This window comes from Perissodus microlepis, chromosome 9 (genome assembly GCF_051167445.1).
Source record: "Perissodus microlepis isolate ML-2025 ecotype Zambia chromosome 9, ASM5116744v1, whole genome shotgun sequence".
In the NCBI taxonomy this organism is placed as follows: domain Eukaryota; kingdom Metazoa; phylum Chordata; class Actinopteri; order Cichliformes; family Cichlidae; genus Perissodus; species Perissodus microlepis.
The window spans coordinates 5,107,318-5,125,815 of NC_140469.1; the positions used below are offsets into that span (position 1 = coordinate 5,107,318).

At 46.7% G+C, this 18,498-nt stretch overlaps 1 protein-coding gene across 3 annotated transcripts in view; it reads right to left on the reverse strand.

The window, feature by feature from the left end:
- Positions 1 to 18,498, reverse strand: part of zeb1b (zinc finger E-box binding homeobox 1b) — a 50,118-nt gene that overhangs the window by 14,356 nt on the left and 17,264 nt on the right. For all 3 annotated transcript variants that reach the window (XM_084938792.1, XM_084938791.1, XM_084938793.1), the window contains exon 2: positions 792 to 947. In XM_084938792.1, the coding sequence (XP_084794918.1) occupies positions 792 to 947 (156 nt within the window). The remainder of the gene's footprint in view (positions 1 to 791; positions 948 to 18,498) is intronic.

The window sequence follows — 18,498 nt, forward strand, 5'->3', positions numbered from 1 at the left end:
ACAGATTTATGTGCGCATTCAGTGTGAGGTCAGCAGCACAGAGGCCTTGAGCCCAGGTTGAAACACCAACGTCCTTCAGCACCTGCAATTGTTGTTTAGTGTGGGTAGGAGGGGGGAGTGCTGTGACGTCAGCCCCTTCCTGTGGCGGTGAGCTGCCTCTGATGTCACTTCCGCGTGCTTTGAGGTAAAAAGAAGTTCACGGAGGCCCCGCCAATGCCCACCAGTGCCATAAAGCACTCCACTGACTCGGTGGGCCACAAGGTTATTTTTTTTCTGCTTGAAGGTTTCTCCCTCTGTTGGCATTGTCTTTGTTTAATATCATGCTTCCTGCCATAGCTGGATGTAGTACCTGTTTCCTCACACTCTGTTTCACAATGAGACAAAGCCTGGTACTTAACTGTGTGCAGATGTCAGCGAGGCCTTTCTTAACTTAGCCTACGGTCCATTTGCTGAGGTTAAAACAACAGCAAATGCATAAACAACCCCCCAAAAAACAAGAAGCTTTTTCAGAAATAAGTGTGGCACGAACGCCAGTCAGAGGAGAAATGATAAAAATATAAATGTTCTGATAGTTGTTCTTCAGATACTGAACAAACCAGTATTTGTCTACAGACAGGTGTAGCAAATATTAAATCATGTTACGTTTGAATCTCAAAGCAGAAAATCAGATTACGCGAGCACTCGTTTGGAGCTTTTTCCTGGCGCAAAAACATCAACTGTGTTTCAGAAAGAGGCCAAGATAGCTGGTAGGCCTGCTTCACAACAACTGACAACACACTGCGCATCCTCACCTCGGTCCCAGCAGTGCTCCCTGGGGTGCTCATCTTCTGGCAGGGTGCTTTCGCAGTCGGCCCCGTCCGCCAGGCTGCCTTCCTCCTCCACGATGTGCAGCTTGTCCTCGTCGTCCGAGTCTGAGCCGGCTTCCACCACATTATTGTAGTTAGTCACTGGAAAAGAAGAAACAAGGGAAGACATCAGAATGACTGGGGTGCATGTTTTTGAGAAGCTGCTGGGGCGGTACGGAGATAATTGGAGATAAATGTTTGGTAATTGAATGGGTAACTTTGGGATCCAAACCCACAGCAGTATCACTTCTCATAGGCAGATTTTTCCTAAAACACTAATCTGTGGACTGTACGCCGAGCAGCTCCGTCTCCCGCTGTTCACTGAGTGAGTGAGCCGCGAGGCTTCAAAAAGCGACGGAGAGCAGCGGTTTACACTGTGAAAGGATGAACGTGAAGAGACCTTCGGTTGTTGTGATTTATTGTGAGTTTGTTGTGGCTGTCAGAGTCTTAAAACTTCCATTATGTGCTGCTGACTGACTCCTAAGACCACAAAAAAATGTATCCACAACAATCGTAGAAGCTGCACACATTTGGCATTTGTATTTTTTTGATTAAGGTAATAAGAGGTGTGCTGTATGTGCGTTGTGTTTACGAGCGCTGAGTGTGCAAGGAGCCAGCGAGGTTAAATATATGTACTATGTCATTTAAATGTCAAAACTATTAAAGGGAATGGCTGAAGGAGGAGCAGGAGGAGGAGGGGGCAAGGAGTGGGAGCACCAGTTAAATAAACCCAACCCAATAACCCAGGCTAAATAGATTAGGTGAAACTTAAAATGACCCCTACCGGGGGGGGTGTTGTTAAAGCCAGAGAGAATAAAACCACACGGAGTGAACGAGGGGCCGTTAAAAATAATGCCGGAGACGTTTTTGATGCTCGGTGCAGTAAAATGTGAGCGATCTGAATCCAACGGTGAAGACAAACTTCTGAACAACAGGCTCCGTGCAGCAGAGGAACAGAGAACATTCACACTTGCACACACACGCACAGGCACACTAAAGCAGTGTGTGAGATCATTAGATTTCGTGCTGAAGTGGTGTGTGTGCTGTGTGGGAGTCGGTGTGACCTGCTCGGGCTGAAGGAGCCAGGAGACATCAAGACAGCCAGCCTACAGAGAGGGTTATTACGGGGAGTAAATTTTCCTGACCGACTGTCTGTTTCACATTTGTGTGTGTGTGTGTGCGAGTGCTGGCTGTGTGCTCCCGTGTCTTCTTTTCATTTCCACCATCTCTCAATTCCACCTGTGCTACTTCCACCCACTCTCCGTCCATTCCTCCCCTCCCCTCCTCCTCCATCCCTCTGTTCCACAGAGAGAGCTACAGATCCTCTCGGAGGCCAAATCAATTCTCCAGCGAGAGCAGCCCCGTCAGCAGAGGGCCCGGGCTGCGGCGCTCAAGCTAGCTCTCCGGCTACTTTATCTCACATCACACAACGCGCTCTATCACACGCACACACCACCTGCATTCACTCACAGAATATGCACTGAGTACAAAGCACCTGAACAGTTTTTTCCCTTCACTCTCCCCATCCCCACTCGCCCACCTCGTTCTGAAGTGGCTGCAAATTTGTCAGGAGGAGGCGTATCTGGGAGAATCGTGAGCCTCTGGTTCAATCAATGAGAATTGTTTCAGCGAGGTCGCTCTCCTTCTGTCTTTTGCGTCGTGCGGGTCATTTACAACTGGTTCGTATTCACTCAGTAACTGTGCAAAAGGCCGAGGGGGCCGGCGAGGGATGAAAGGCGGTTGAGGAGGGAGAGGCGCTGTTGTTCTGCGAGTCGTTGTGCGGGGTCATCGCTGCTGTGCCGCAGCTGTGAAATCCAATCGGGGTTCATCAGGAGAACTATTTCACTCACAACCTCTTTCCTCTTTCTCTGAGAAAAAGAGTAGGTTCTCTTTTTCTTTATCGTGATGTGAGCGCCACACTCAAGAGATACATTCAGCAGGGTGTTGCACATCCTTTGGCTCCGCTATCCAGGATACATCCTGCAATCTATTTAAAGACCTTGACAGGCAAGAACAATTGAAGCCACAAAACTGGGATCCCATTCAAATAAAGCTATAATTAATTAGCCTGATGTAGCGTTGCTACGTATGAACTGCTCTGCATCGGTTCTTCTTGCTTGTCTGCCTAACAATGCCAAACTCTCTCTCTGCTGTAAGAGCGACCCAGCCGGGGATTGTCCGCTCAGGGTGCAGCACTTCATTGTGAAACAGAAGCTGCTTTGGGATGAGTCTGAGAGGCTGTGGGGCCACAGCCACTCAGGTGTGGAGCTGAGGTCAGCGATTACAAAGCCAACGCGCTCTGCCAGGCAGTGTCAAAAGAAAATGATCAACTTTAAAGCTGTAGAGAGAAAATCAATGTGCTGGCGTGTGCAGATGGGGAGGTGGCAGCGAGCGGGACAATAAAAGCAGCGAAGTACAGCAAATGGGGTGAGAGATAGAAGTAGTGGATTGCGGGTGCCCGTGTGTGTCTGTGTGATAGAAGAGTTGAACAGACAGGGCCCTTCCTGTGCCAAATGGTTGGCGGTGTTGAAACAAAAGTGTGTGTTCCAACAGGAGATGTAACACCTAGCATCAACAAAGGCTGCGGTCCCTTCTGGCTGACCAGGCTGAGCGTTTGGACAGCTGGCTTCATTAGCGCTAGCATGCTAGCACACAACAGGAGGATGACTCCTACGCATCTGAGAGAGAAAAAGTGCCGGTAGGTGGAGGAGGTGAGGAGCTTTACTTCTTCAACTATGCTTATTCTAGGTTTCAACGTGTGGAACACCTGAGAAAATAACAGCCTTTAAGTGTGGCTTAGGCCTGAAGATGCACCAGAACTCCTCCATGTGGATCACAGCACTCCATGGTACCTCGCGTCTCCTGCAAAAAGCTCTCTTTAACACGCTACAGATGCATGCTGTCGTTGAATGCTTTAGTAAAAGACTAAAGCCACAGTTGCTCGAGTTTCTCCACCCTCGCCATCACTCGCCACCCTCCTTCCCCATTTGCAAAGTTCCCAGAGTCTTTTGAAAGACAGTGCCAGGCAGTCTGTGTCAGCCACACTTAAATAAGCCTGCCGGAGAGAGAGAGGGGCCTGTCTTGTTATGACACCTGCCAGGCTGTATCAATTACTGGCAAAGAACCGATGACTGGGTGGGTTACTCCCAAAACAGGTCCGGCGTTACTCCGTTGGATCACCTTGGCAGACGTGTTGTCACTGATCTTTCAGCGGCACGGAACACCGAGTGCCATGTGTCCCCGAATGCAGGTTCACTTTTGTTGGTCCTGCACGAGTACTTAGTGTCCTGTAATTGTATAAACACACCGGCTCTTATTCTAAGCTCTCGCTATTTAAACCTGGCCTGATTGATGAACAAGAGGGAGGAGTGCTTGGTGCAGTTTATGCTCTGCCACACTGAGGTGTGTCAGAAAGGAATGGCACTATCTCAGCTCAGCCTTGCTGGGAGGTTGCTATCTCTGTGCTCTAGGGCCCTGAAGGTGTGAGTGACTGGCTTAAAAAGTGAGCTTTGGATTTGGACACAGTGACACAGACAGTCTTTGAACAAACATTCATTAAACTACGAGGATATCCGTAAGGAACCTATAACTCATCGTTGCTGACTGACAGCCTCGTGTACTAGAATGTGTAGGAGCTATGTCTGGAATGTCCAACCAAAACACTTTTCTCAGAGTTTGTCTCTTAAAGAGACAGATCAAAGGGTGTGTTCTCTGGCTGCTGCTAATTTCAGTCAACTGACTGACACATATTGTGAGGTCTGCTGTAGTTCTGCTCACGATTAGACAGATTGACTCACAGCGAGCACCGGCAACTCTTTGTCTGCCCTTCTACCTCTCTTCTATCTCTATATTTAGCTTTGGTACAGGCTCCCTCATTGAGGTACGCCACTTATCTCATTTGGAGCTCAGGGCCAGGCAGGCAGCGGTGAAGCTACCACAGGCATCCTCAAAGAGGACAGGCTCTGCCGTCACTGAGTCTGCCCTTGTGGCTCTGCAATGCCATTTTCTCAGGGAAGGCAACCACTACAAAAAAACCCCAGCTCGAACCAAAGTAAAACAAAGCCGTGCCATTCAAAACCTCAAGTATGCCGTCTCAAGGTGAGGCGCCTCATTCAGTGCTGAGGTAAACGCTGCTGGTTTTGTTAAAACAACAGCCGTCCTCCCACAGAGTCAGGAAGGTCAACTCAAGTGGTGATAACAAAACAAAAGAATTGGGGATTTTTATGGTAAGCTTGCTCACAGGCTGCTGCTTCAGCCCTGCTAAACAGTTCAGGTCGACAGAGGCTGACCTGAACTGCTTGGTTTGAGAGATATAACTGTGAATAACACAAAACAGGATCCCTTCGCGCCAATTAGTTAGCTGTAGAGGACGTTTAAGTCTCAGAAGACTGTTTTTCCCAGCAAGTTTGCGACTGGCTTGTTCCTCCACAGATGCAGCACGACATGCAGCTCCAAAAACTCCCCAAATGACTCTTACTCACCGTTCCAAGCAAGGCTGGGAAGGCCAAAAAAACAGAAGCACTAGTACGGGCCAAAGTTAAGAATAGCAGTCCTGAGAATTAGTCACTTTTAACGCAGTTCTGTATTTACTTGCTACGACTGCTAGAAATGAAAAATATTCCCGTTCATTAACACATATGAGACTGCACCATCTGTCAAAGCACTCCAACAACTTGTGGAGCAGAGTGCTTCACCTCACTTTAGAGGTGAGCTGGAAGACAATGGGCTTTTGTCTTCCTAATGACACTGATCAAGGTTTTAGCACATGAGCTAATGAGCCTCTGTGGGTCTCCCATCTGATGAGCACTTTCCATGATAACACTAAACCTAATGGAGGCTATTGTTCTCTTAATCTGCATGATGATACTTGGAGGTGTAAAGGTGGGTGTTAATGAGTGTAAAGTAAAGCAAAAAAAGGGGGCCTTGCTTGTTAGGTCACATGTTTTTATTATTAGTCAGAGTTAGTCCTAATAACTCCCCAGACAAGTGTACGCGCACTGAGTCGGAGGCTGGTAAGGGTACGAACCAGAGCGGCCGGTGATGGTATTTCTCTGCAGGGCTAATGATGAACCACACACATTCACTGCACTGGGTGTCCACAGTGAGTTGCTGCTTCTGGTTCCTCTTAGCTCTTCTAAATAAGGCCAGGTGGGCTGGTAGGAACCAGAGGGTGTCTTCACACCACACACACACACAATCCACAGCATGCCCTGCCACCAAGTTTACACTAGTCCTCCAGCTCATGTTTATATTGGAGGTGAGAAGGCCCCATCCAAGGTAATAACACTTGTACACCTAATTGAGAGAATGTGTGTTCTGAATGTAGCAGCAAATCTGCCTTTTAAGGATTTTAATAATTACGAGTGACTGTGAGAGAAAAGAATGTAACTGATACATTTACATAACACAGACCCCCCCCCCCCCCCCCCCCAAAAAAAAAAAAAAACTAAATTATTTTAAAAAAAAAGGAACCTCCTGCTTTGCTACCCACTTCCAGTATCTCTAAAGCCTCCCTCTGTCCATCAGTGAAGAGGCCTGTTCTCAAACACTCAGCAGGTCTGTGGTGAGAAAATGCAAACTCCCGCAACCGGTCCAGCCATCCACAGCACAGGCAGGTGACAGGGAGGCAGTGATGTAGGAGTTGGGTAAGTGTGAGGCGGTGCAGGGGGGGGAACACGGAGGTGAGGAGAGGAAACATCTGCTGTAGATTCTGGTAAAACCTGCAGTCACGCTTCCAGCAACCACCTTCCTTCTGTTCTCTTTTACCTCTTCACGGTTGATCCGTCACTGTTTTTTCTTTCTTCCTCCCTTTTTCAACCACCAGGCCAACAAAACTATTTTACCTGAGTGATGCAATTTTATTACTCCTCACTTCTGACTGCACTGGCACCCCCCCCCCCCATACACACACACATGAAAAAACACTGCACCAAAAAGAGCAACACAAATATTTAGCCAGCACAGAAAACCTTTAGCGCACACCTGGGTAAACAGTTGTTTTCCTTCTGTTAACAGCCACTCTAACTTTAAGCGGCAGACGACTGAGCACAAACCTGGGCTAATGTTGCGTTAGCCTTCGTCAAATCTCATTTGGTCGTCGCAGGCAGAATGAAACGTCCCCGTCACCTCTGCTGTCAGACTCCATTCAGGCTGCACGTACAGACTGATGAGTTTGGAAAGCTGCACAGCACTATATTGGTGTTCTTCTCCTTTCATTTTGCCAATTTGTATGTCTGGGCTTGACATTTGGAGTGGAGGCTCTGTGAGGATATTATTAGAGCGGCTGCCTGAAGGTATTCAGCCTGTTTAAATGTAGTCAGCTACATCAGGAGCATCAAACTTCATTACATGGCTTGTTTTCCTTTTTCTCCAGCCACTTCAGCATTAACGGCAGTAGCGCGGCCGGGTCAGCAAATGCCGTTTGAGCAAACACAAGTGAAATTAAAGTGGGATGTGTGCAAACTGGACTATTTATTTGTCATCAACAAGTGGGAGAATTACATCTAAATGCTAGAAACTCAACTGTTCTTACTTAAAAACGTAAAGACTGAACATGTTTGAATATGGAAATTTGGATGGGGACGAGAGAAGCAAGACCCCCATTAAAGAGAGCAGGCATCAGTAAAAACAGATAGCACACTGGGGTAGAGATGGGTTGCAATGCAGCTTGCAGAGATAAAGCAATTGTGAACACGCCATGTGAGTATAGCCAGCTGGATCTGTAGACGTGTATCAGCTGAGCCATTGGGTGTGCAAGGTATTTTTTTAGTTTCCCGACTGTGGAAACTACGCAGGACTAGTTTGCATATATTTAAGGCATATATTATCTTACTTGCTACTTGCACTTTCTGAATATTTCTTTCCATCTAAGCAAAAATAGAATTTATATTTGAGTGAATTTTTCCTACAAACTTCTTATTTCCCTTTGGGAGAACGCCAAAACCTCCTTTTTGGAGGGGAGGGGGGATTTTTTTTTGCAACTGCAAAACTGTGGCCTAACAGCTTGGCTGAAGCACACTGAGGTGTGTGTTTAAATATATGCAATGAGCAGGGATGATGTTATCCAACCTGGTTGTGTAGTGCAGGCCTATATTAGGTTAGTGTAGCACAGGGCTGTTGCATTTTAGGAGCAGGTGACTGGACATTCCTGCCTGTATTAGGCTTGACAGTTTACTGTGGGGGAGTGCAGAGCACGGAGAATTACACTGGCCTCTGAAGAGGGAGGGAAGAATGGAGGGAGGGAAAGAGGGAGGAGTCAAACAAGTCTCCATGTGAAAAAACCTCAATAAATCTTGCTTACCTGTAAGCGTACCTTACTGCACAGCCTCATCACTGCTAACTTCAGTTCATTAAACACGAATGAACATTCAGCCATCAGCGCTGTCACGTTTACACTGTTCAATTCTTCACTGTGGCCGAGAATGCGTTTACAATGTAGATTAATACTGAGAAGGCCAGTCGGCAGCAAGAGATGTGCAACAGAAAGAGGGCAGAAGAGGTAAACAGAGGGGAATGGTGGCAAAGTGGGAGGACAGGAACTGCTAATGGCTTAAAAAGACAAAGCTGGGCTGTCACATATGATGCTCAACTGAACTGATGGCTGCCCCGGGGAGGGAGTGACACAAACTGTCTGACAGACTGGCATGAAAAACAGAGAGAGGAAACAGAGGGCTGCAAGAAGAAGGCATGAAGGAGGAAAATTATGTGAATAATAATATTAATTAAAAAATGAAATCAAGACAACCAGGGAGTGGTAGTACGAAAGAGGGTTAACCCAAAAGAGCGAGGGCAAGGGACAACATTTGGTTGGTGCACAAGTGCCTCGGTAAAGGTCAGGTGTTGACGCTGCGGCTCTGCCTGACAGATGTCTCATCGAGGGGACAGGCTGCAGGGCAATAGGCAACACACACAGACACATTTGCACACATTTGTACACACATTCACGGACAGGTGGAAGTGCAGAAATAACCCAGAAGTTCCCTTTTGCTCATTGGTTGCATCTAGTTTTACAACACTTGCAAGTTCCCCATTTATAGCGATCAGCAGGTCGACACACCTCAGTGAGGACTCGGTCCAGATCCGTGTTGACAACCTACTGTGGCTTCACTAATAGCGACACTAACACTCAGAAGCGCTGTGCGAGCTCTTCCTTTTTTATAAAAACTCTCCTCTGTGTAGCATTTCAACAGCAGCTAACTACTCTCCTGTTTCCAGAATGTCATCTCTGTCACAAGACTCCAGAGGCCAAACGTCCTGCACAACCCCCGACACACACGGCGCGCAATCAAACACATCGCCCGAGGCCACCACGCAGTTGTGAAGTTCGCGTGAAGCGCAGAGAGAAAGGGTTTAACGCCATAAACTTGCATCCACAAACGCTCTTTTGTCACCTCACTCCTCCGCTAACAACCCCCACTCCCTTCACCACTGTCCTTTCCTTTCTCCCCAGGCAAAATGGCCTTTCCCTCTGTGATCAGGAAGGGTTAGTCCCCCTCCCTACAACACCAGCCCCTGGGGCGAACAGAGCTGAAGAGCAGTCAAGCAGTAGCACTCACACCATTACCCTGCTGTTAGATGAACACAAGGGTGGACTACAGACATCCTGTTGGATGGACAGCTACAAAAATCTGTCTTGTTAAACCAGGCGAGAAGGAACGTGTACATGTGCGTATACATGATGCAAGACCTCAACTAAACTGTGTATGTGGAGTGGGGTCACATTATTCCACAGGGCTGCTCAACACTCACTCCCTTCAGCTGTACTTTGTGTAACTAATACATAAGCTATGATGAGTAGAACAGGGGCGGACAGATGAAAAATGGCAGGCCGAGTGAGCAGCGTCACTGTTAATGCACCCTCTGGATGTGGCGCTCTATAGTGAAATGGCTGAGGCAGCAGGCAAGCGCAGGTTCATCATGCAGTGATGTATCGACGGGCCCTCTTTTGTCCATTACGTTCTCAGGCGCATGGGCGTGTGTCTGGGTGCCACCGGCCCGGGGAGACCATTAGTTCCCCGTGTCAGAATTTGGAGGGGAGTATCGACAGTGTGGCTGGGGTAATCGATATGGGCAAATCTCTCACTCCTCTCTGCCATCTATGCTAACGGGCCTCCAGCGAGTCAAACACAGCTTCTGTGTACTCCTGCCATTACGCCCTGCTTTGTTTCCTCCAGCTTTGTAAACAGGAGAAAAATGAACCGTTGCTTTTGAGGAAGGGGAACACGTGTGGAATGAATTCGAAAAGTGCGACTAATGCGACTGCCAACCAAACAATGCAGTCACTCTGTGCGAGTCACATGCAGCTGTCTTGTCCTTCATTCAGCTTAGTCATGTTCTTTCCTGCTCTGTTCAGATGCTCGTTTCTGCTTCGTGAGGCCAAACCAGGGTTTCTTTGCATGCTGCAGCCAACAGGGTGGGACCCTGATTACCCAAGTACACTGCAATCATTGGACTGGACTCTCGGGACTATTCCATGTGAAGTCACCTATAATGTGAAGTAATTTAGCAGGGAAACAGCCAGGGAAATGTTCTCTCTTTTCTTTTTCTTGTTAAGTACTCTCAAGTAGAAAGACTTGAGAGACCCTATCTGATGGTCCTAGGGGGGAAAACCTGCATCAGGAAAGATGATGTTGTTAAGTCCCCTTTTCGAGCCAACTTTCCCCAAACTAACCCTATATACTTACAGCAACTGGCTGCTGACACATTTCCTGACCTGTTTTTATTAAACAAGTCATCCCGGCCTACACTTGATTTGGATTCTGTGACAGTTGAGATGATACTGGGAGAAAAACACCAAAGAGCAAGAAGAGGATCCTGCTTTTTGTGTCTCTGACAGCACGGTGACTGAACAGGGTCAAACAGAGCCACGTTTCTCCCTGCCGGTCAGGGGGAATTCCATCGGGCAGTGTGTGACCCTGAACACCAGCCTTCCTGTTTGACCGCTGTGATTTGACTTTGTCGCCGAGAGGAAGAGGAAAGAAAGACGGCTCTGTCCAAGCACTAGCTCTTCTTGTCACCCCACCAGCATGACTGTTCCTTGTCCTGTTGGTTGTGAAATAATTAAAGCAGTAAGGTGAACATTTGAGCAATACTATGGGGATCTGGTGGTTTCTGGGCTGAACTCAAGTCATCTGAGTCATCTGTTACTGTCTCTGCAGTCAACAGATCTCAGTCTGGAGATTTTGAACATGTTCATACCAAATGCTAAGCAATACCAAGCAATACAAGACACAAACTAGTTCCACACGAGCTGAAAAATTCACTCGATGCAGAGATTCTGCAAGGCTCCTGATGGAGGCGTACGATTCAGCTTCACCGTTAAACAGATTCAGTAAAAGAGTTTGGAGCAAGACCACCGGATTTCGTGGTAAAATCTGCTCTCGTTGGCTGTTAGGCGTCAGGATTTCTGGGTTGCCAAATAGTCTAAAAACATGTCAGTTACTGTATTTGCATGAGATATGTGAGGCAAAACTTAACGTTTGGTCTCTGCACATCATTAGGCAGCTCTCACTGAAGCTGTTCTGAAATGTGTTGCCAGCATATTAGAAAAGTATTTAGTGTTATTTTTTTTATTTTGTCACCCTTTCGGGTGTATATAAATATAATTTGTGTGTGTGTGTACAGGTGTTGCCAGATCAGTGATAACACTCTTGCTTTTAATAAACTCTGCAGCAGTGCCGTTTGTGTGTTGGTGTCTTAGTGTGTGTACATGTGTGGCTTGCTGAAAGGTCCTGGGCGTGTGATTGATGGGAGCTTTAGCACAGTAAACACATGCAAACGCACACACACACACAGGAGATGGGTGGAGAGAGGGGTGGTCATACGCAGCAATGTTCACCTAACATTATTCATCCTGTGTTCATCTGTGTAAGCTGAGCACACTGCTCCCCATACTGATGAGCCAAGTGGTGTGTATTAGTCACTTTATTTAAACACACACAAATAGCAGTGAATGGAGGCAATTTAGAGCATTCGTGCTCTTTTTCTTTTGTCTTTCTCAATTTTTGCAGTACTTCCCTTTGTTATCTGCACGATGGGCTGATTCAGAGCAAGGAGGCCGGGAGAAGGCGGCTGAGAAGGAGAGAATGGAGAGAGAGAGCAGGCAGGGAGGAGGAGAGGTTATTTTGGAGTCTCTGAACTGTAATCACCACCTACAGCTGCTTCCTCCCAGGTGCTCCAACTGGACATCGACAAAGAGAGGGAGGGTGAAAGTAGAAGAGCGCAGAGAGAGAGAAAAAAACACTCCTGGAAGAGAAGTATTGGTGTCTTTCTGTTCATAAGTACCCCAAATTTCCATTTATCACTACATAACTAACCATACACACATTCTAACACCTCTGCTGCAGACAAATTGTGTTGTGTTTCCACAGTTTTCCCTCCTGCTGAGACCCTGCATGCAAATGGGAAGTTTTATCTAAGGAGTAGGAGGAAGCTGAAGCTAACACAGAGCTGACACGACACTTCCAGTACCTGCCAGAGGAGACAGGATGGTGACTACACTTTCAGAGGAAACTAGTCTGGCTGTGAATTACACCAGACAGCGTGTGACTCGCACAAATAGCAGGTGAGACTGACTAATTAGCCCAGTTTAGCCCGTGTGGTAACATGGCCTGCAGTTTGCATCACATTCACAGCACTGGAAGTTAATGGATAAATAAATTAGCATTGGTGTAAAAAGTAAGGTAACACAGGTACGGTGAAAATGTGCAGTTATCTTGTGGTCATGTGTGCTTAGGTTAATCTGATAACCTAACAGTCCATTAGAGGTCTTACTCTATCAAAGTCCATGTAATCAGGCGACTTCTTCAGCAGGAGCCTTATCGTACAAAAGGAATGCATAAACCACAAGTCTGAACCCTCATACAGCAGAAGCTTGTTATTAGGGTGAGCTCATTTAATTCTGATCATTAGCAGATCTTTTCATTTGCCACTGCAGTGAGATGCAGCAACGCCGTCTGATTAGCTTCTCCACTTTTAAAGCAATCTCCATTTAAAGCTAACTACTGAGATGACCATATTAGGAATATCCATTCCTTTTATACAGACCAGAGAGCAGGAAAACAACAGCTGGAAACTAAGCATTTAGAGCAATCTGAAGCATGAGCCTTTTGGCTCTCTGTACTTTGGGCCCCTATCTAAAGAGAGGGTCAAAACTGTAATTTCAGTGGTCACAGGGACATAACGACTGCATGTGTTGAATGACCAAAGCTGATTTAAAAAAAACAAAACAAGAAAAAACCCTGCGCATGAATAAGTCACGACAGCTTTATTCCAGCACCCCAACGAGATCTCCTCTACTTGACCCACGAGGGCACCATACAAATGCTAAATCACTGCTACAGTGCAAGAACTTTAGATTTGCTCTTCAGCAGTAGGGGTGGGAGAACCACCACCTCTGCCATCAGGGAACCCTGTAAATTTCTATTTAGTATTCCTCGAGCACCCCATCTCCTCCTTCATTAAACCTCTCTGCTCACAGGGATTGCTTAAACATATGCTGAAACTTCTATCATGTTTAACAAGGGGATCCACCGTTCTAACAACAACACGGAAAGTAAGCAAAAGCACAGTGTGTGATACTGTACGAACACTGCACGTGCTCCAGTGTTTCCCCTCTAATGCACATTTTAAAGATCTTCCACCATCGGGCACAAACACACTTCATCATTTCAACAGCCGCAGCCAGGCACAGTTGTCACTGCATAAAGTCTCAGAGGCCAAATACATCACGCATCACACAGCAAAACACCTTCCACATTTCTGCACTGCTGGTGTTTAAATAAAGAAAAAAAACCCTCCGTATGGAAGGCTGCGGGTGCGTCCCTCTAAGTCATCCATGGCAGCCTCCCTTTATTGTCCAATAAAAGTAGTTGGCGCCATGTGAGCCGTACATGTCACTGCCAGCAGCTCCACTGTCTGCTGCATTTTCCGCTGGTTGCTGCACATAGTAACAACGAGAATCTAACAACAAATATGGATAAATATATCAAAAATGTCTCAAACAGACGAGTTCAGAGTGACGCAGAGAAAAAAAACCTTGTGTAGTCTGGAGGGGAACTTATTCTACTCTTTTCCGACTCAGTACTTTTATTAGACTTGTTAGAGTAGCTCTGGATCATTCATGGTTTGAAACCATACAACTGGCCTTGCTGAAGCCCTTCATCTAAAACGAGCTGCTTCCCCTCCCTTTACGCCAACTTTCTTCTGATTAGTTGCTCATCACAAACGAAGAGAGTATCACAGAGATGTGATGTTTGCCCCATTCCTGATTATTTACTGTTTTGCACATTTTTCACACTTAAATGTTTCAGATCATCAAACACTTTTTAATTCTGAGATAACTGGATTCAATACAAAAGACAGTTTTTAAACGATCATTTCCTTTATTCAGGGAAAAAACGCATCCAAACCTACCTGACCCTATGTGAAATGGTAACTGTCTCCTCTTGTTAAATCATGAATTAGCTGTGATTAATCACATTTCAGTTTCACCAGCCACATCCAGGTCTGATTACTGCCAGACCTGCTGAATCAAGACATCACTTAAATAGAACAGTGCCCTTTTCACAGCACCGTATATCCCTATATATCAGAGATATCCTCCCTTACTGACCGTCAGAGCTACGAGAAAACAAGAGTGTTTAGAGCTCTGGGCTCACATCATGTAGTTTAACCTCATAGATAGTTTAAGTTGAGAAGGCTGCATTTTTGTATCACATACACTTGTGTAATGAAGTGCCTGTGCTCAGATACAGACCCCATAAAAACCATCAATCCATTCATGCATAAACAAAAACTAAAAGAAAAAAAGAGCTGCACTGCAAACCACCAGAGGTTAAGCGTACAGCACTGTCATCCTGTTAAAGCTGGAGCTTCTAGCCTGGCCAAACAAAACCTGGCTGATAAGGATGGCGGTGGCATCAAAGCCTTACAGATTATAGATTACCATCAAATCAGCCCGTGCACTGCTGAGATGGACAGGCACCTGCTACTTTACTGTAATGCCCCTTATCCACGGTGCTGGTGATTAAGACAGGAAGCGTGTGCGTGTGTCAGTGTGTGTGTCTAGGGGTCGGATCTGGACTTGTATACACAATAGCTTTTCATTAATAAGAATGAGAGAGGTCTCCATAAAACAATGGGATGCTGGTGAAACCCTCTGATGTTAGCCTGTTTTTACTACACCCACCAGTCGGGTTTACATATGTATGTACTCATACTCTATAGCAGCGGTCCCCAACCCCCGGGCCTCGGACCGGTACCGGTCCGTGAGTCGTTTGGTACCGGGCCGCGAGAGTTGAGGCTCAGGTGTGAAATGTATGGTTTTCAGGGTTTTTATCGGTTTTCAGCGTTATTTTGTTATCGTTTTTATCGTTTACTCGGTTTTCCTTGGTCTTTTCACGTGTGTTATGAATAAATTTTCTTTTTTTCGGTACCGGTGCTAGTTTTATTTTGTTGTATTTATCCGCGACACCTTAAAGGCCGGTCCATGAAAATGTTGTCGGGCATAAACCGGTCCGTGGCGCCAAAAAGGTTGGGGACCGCTGCTCTATAGCACCAGCATCCACTGTTATTCCAGTGTAGCCGTAGCCCAGTGCCAGCCTCGCCCCTCTCACATCACTCAGTTACAGCCGTGCAGTTTGCTGCCTCTCTGCCCTCATCGTTCTCCTTTGCCAGCAGCAGTGTGAGGATTAAAGGAAAATCCTGACCTCTTCATCCGACTCTCTTTAATACCTGCGCTCACTTTAAATGGCTCCTTGAAAACCTAACTGGCTGGATTACGCGCCCAGGTGCTTGCCCGCCTCCTCCCTCCCACCTACCTATGCTGAACATACCTCACTGGCATGACCTCAGAACAGGTGGAATCCAACTAAACTGTGGGAATTAGGTGTATGATTGAGATGCAGCCTGTACGATCTGGCAAGCATTAAAAAAAGAAAGTGCAGGTCGTAGGATGACAGTCAACAGGATATGCTGATGTTCAGTTTATCTCCAACACACACACACACACACACACACACACACACACACACACACACACACACACACACACACACACACACAAACATTCCCGCACCCTTAAAATTTCACCAGCAGGGCAGAAATGCTCCCTCCTGTCTGTCTCCCCGTTGGAGTCGCTGGCCTAGCACTTTTCTCCATTTTCATCTTCATTCGTAACCTTTATCTCCCTCCTCTCCTCCCATCGCCTCACTTTATCTCTGCCTTTATTCTTGTTTTTTTTCTCCCTAAACCACACTTCTCTAAAGGTGGGAGATGCTGATATTGTGTGCGCTCTACATGAAACAATATATAAGAGAACCTTGGGGCCTGTATAGGTGGGGGTTAGGCATGCTGCCAGCTTAGTGGCACCGCTATGTACGTGCACCTTTTGTGCTGCTGTTTTGCAGGTATAAATATTTCAAGATGACTTCAAGCTTCCTCACATGAAGATTTTAAGGTCTTTACTGGATTTTATGCCAATTTAAAATAGCCAAATTTAATAAACAAGACAACAATCAGACCTATCAGAAAATGGATCTGGGCTGAATGCAGGAGTGCTTTAAATTCTCTCTGCTCCCCACAGAGCTAAGGAAAAAATTAGGATCAATAAAAGATTTCAAAAATCAGACAATACTTTGTCATGTGTGCCATCCTATAGCATCACCATATTCTGTCATGTCACAAACTGGGCTCACAGGTATCAGGAGAGACCCGCCGTGCATGTTTCATTCATGCCTAGCCATCATTTATAGGTAGGTACACTGACGCTATGGTCGTTTGTCTCTCTGATGGAGAGTGAAGCAGCGGCTACAGGCGGAGAACAACTCTCATGCTACTTTAATGGGAATGAATAAAGGATGAGTCGAGGCTCAGACAACAGGTTAAGACGCGGTTTAGCACCTCTGGCCCAGCGCCCAGTGTTAGAAAGATGGGACAGATGGTGGAAAGGCGGACAAAGAGAGGAATTAGAAGGAGACATTAGAAAGAACATCAACATCAATAGATTTAAGGAGGTGCACTGGTTCCTAGTGAGTACTCTGACTGTAGCATTTAGCAGAAGTACAGGGGTCTTTCTGAACAGCACACTAAACAGCAGTGAAGGAGAGAAAGCTACTTGTTGACACTGAGTCTGGTTCCATACGCCTCCACAGAACTCCTCTCTTTGATCCGCCTTGGAGAAAATGAAAGGCGCTGGAAAAGTGGAAAAAGAAAAAAGAAAAACACGGGAAGAATGGGGACCTGGGAAGAAGGATCCAAAGCAACGCCTTTGAGAAAGCGATCTTGGGTTTAAGGTGAACACGGTGCCGAAGCGGGTCGGCGTAATCGGTCATTGGTGGCGGACTGGGAACCGGCAGAACAGGCGCTGGGCTGACGATGGTGCCAGTCTGCTACCTCTGATGCAGTCATAATAGCTGCCACCTGTCCCGGGTTATGGCAGCTTACAGAGAGAGCTGATGGCAGCAGCCGGCAGCACCTGTGTTCAACAGTCAGATCACCACATCAAAACAAGCCTGGAGGGTTATAGCACTGCCTGGGGGGGCGGAGGGTGGAGCTCAAGGGCATCTGAAGAATCAACAAATAGAGCTTTTCAAGATGTTTTCCCCTTCGTCAACCGGGATCATTGGAACGAGGACTGTAGGTTGGGTGGAGGTTAAACCATTTCAATAACTCTATTTAAGAGCAAATAATTCAGGGTGTGACTGCAGAGCTGCCCCTCATTTCTTAAAAAGTGTCAATAAGCGTTCACCGAAGCTTAGGCATGCCAATTAAACTGCTCATCTGCCACAAAACAACGCAGAACAGTGTGAACACACTTTCAAGCTTTTAAAGTCCAGGGGAAGCATTTGAGGAGCTGTGGGCTGACGGCTGGTGCCATGTGACATGGTGTGAGTGCATCTTATTTTAGAGTGAGAGGTTGAGATAAGGTGTTAAAAGGAGGGGAGGGAAAGGAATGCTGAGCTGTCCTTGTAAGCCGCGACTCATGCTGGATGTTAAAATGTTTGATTAGAAGCAGCGAGTGCTCAAAGAACATCTCCTCTGTTGCATTTGTCCGAATCCAGACCGTTCACAGTGAACATATATTCCACTTCAAACTGCAGAGGCCCAGCCTGTAATCGTCTGCTCCTTTCTTCAGTGATCATGACATCTGAACCACCATCCTGTTCTCTCAGCTTCTCCTGTGCGTGTGTGTGTGTGTGTGTACCCCACGCAGCAGTTTATTTAGCTGCCATGTTTACATTCCTGCTCAGTCAGCCCCTCCCAGGGGAGGATGACTGGATCTGAACTGTAGCTGAGCCTCTCTCGCTCTCATAGCTCGCCCTCATAGTACATGATGGTTACTACAGATACCCGTGGCTGACACACACGAGCACACAGTCAACACTCTTTGTTGGCTCTGGCAAACAAAAGAATATTTGTATACAGACGTGTGAAGTAAATCTGTCAGTCCTACACGGCAAAGAAAAGTGCCTTTTTTTTCCTTCCATTATTAGGATGGGCGTGGCCACGATATATGGGAAGGCTAATTGGATGGAGTTATAGGACGTCCTGAGTGCTCAGGTCCCCAGCACTTCCCTGCCCTCATCATTAGACTGACTGGCTCCTGTGGCCTCCGGCAGAGTGCTGTCTGCACGCCCTAATGACCGCTGACTCA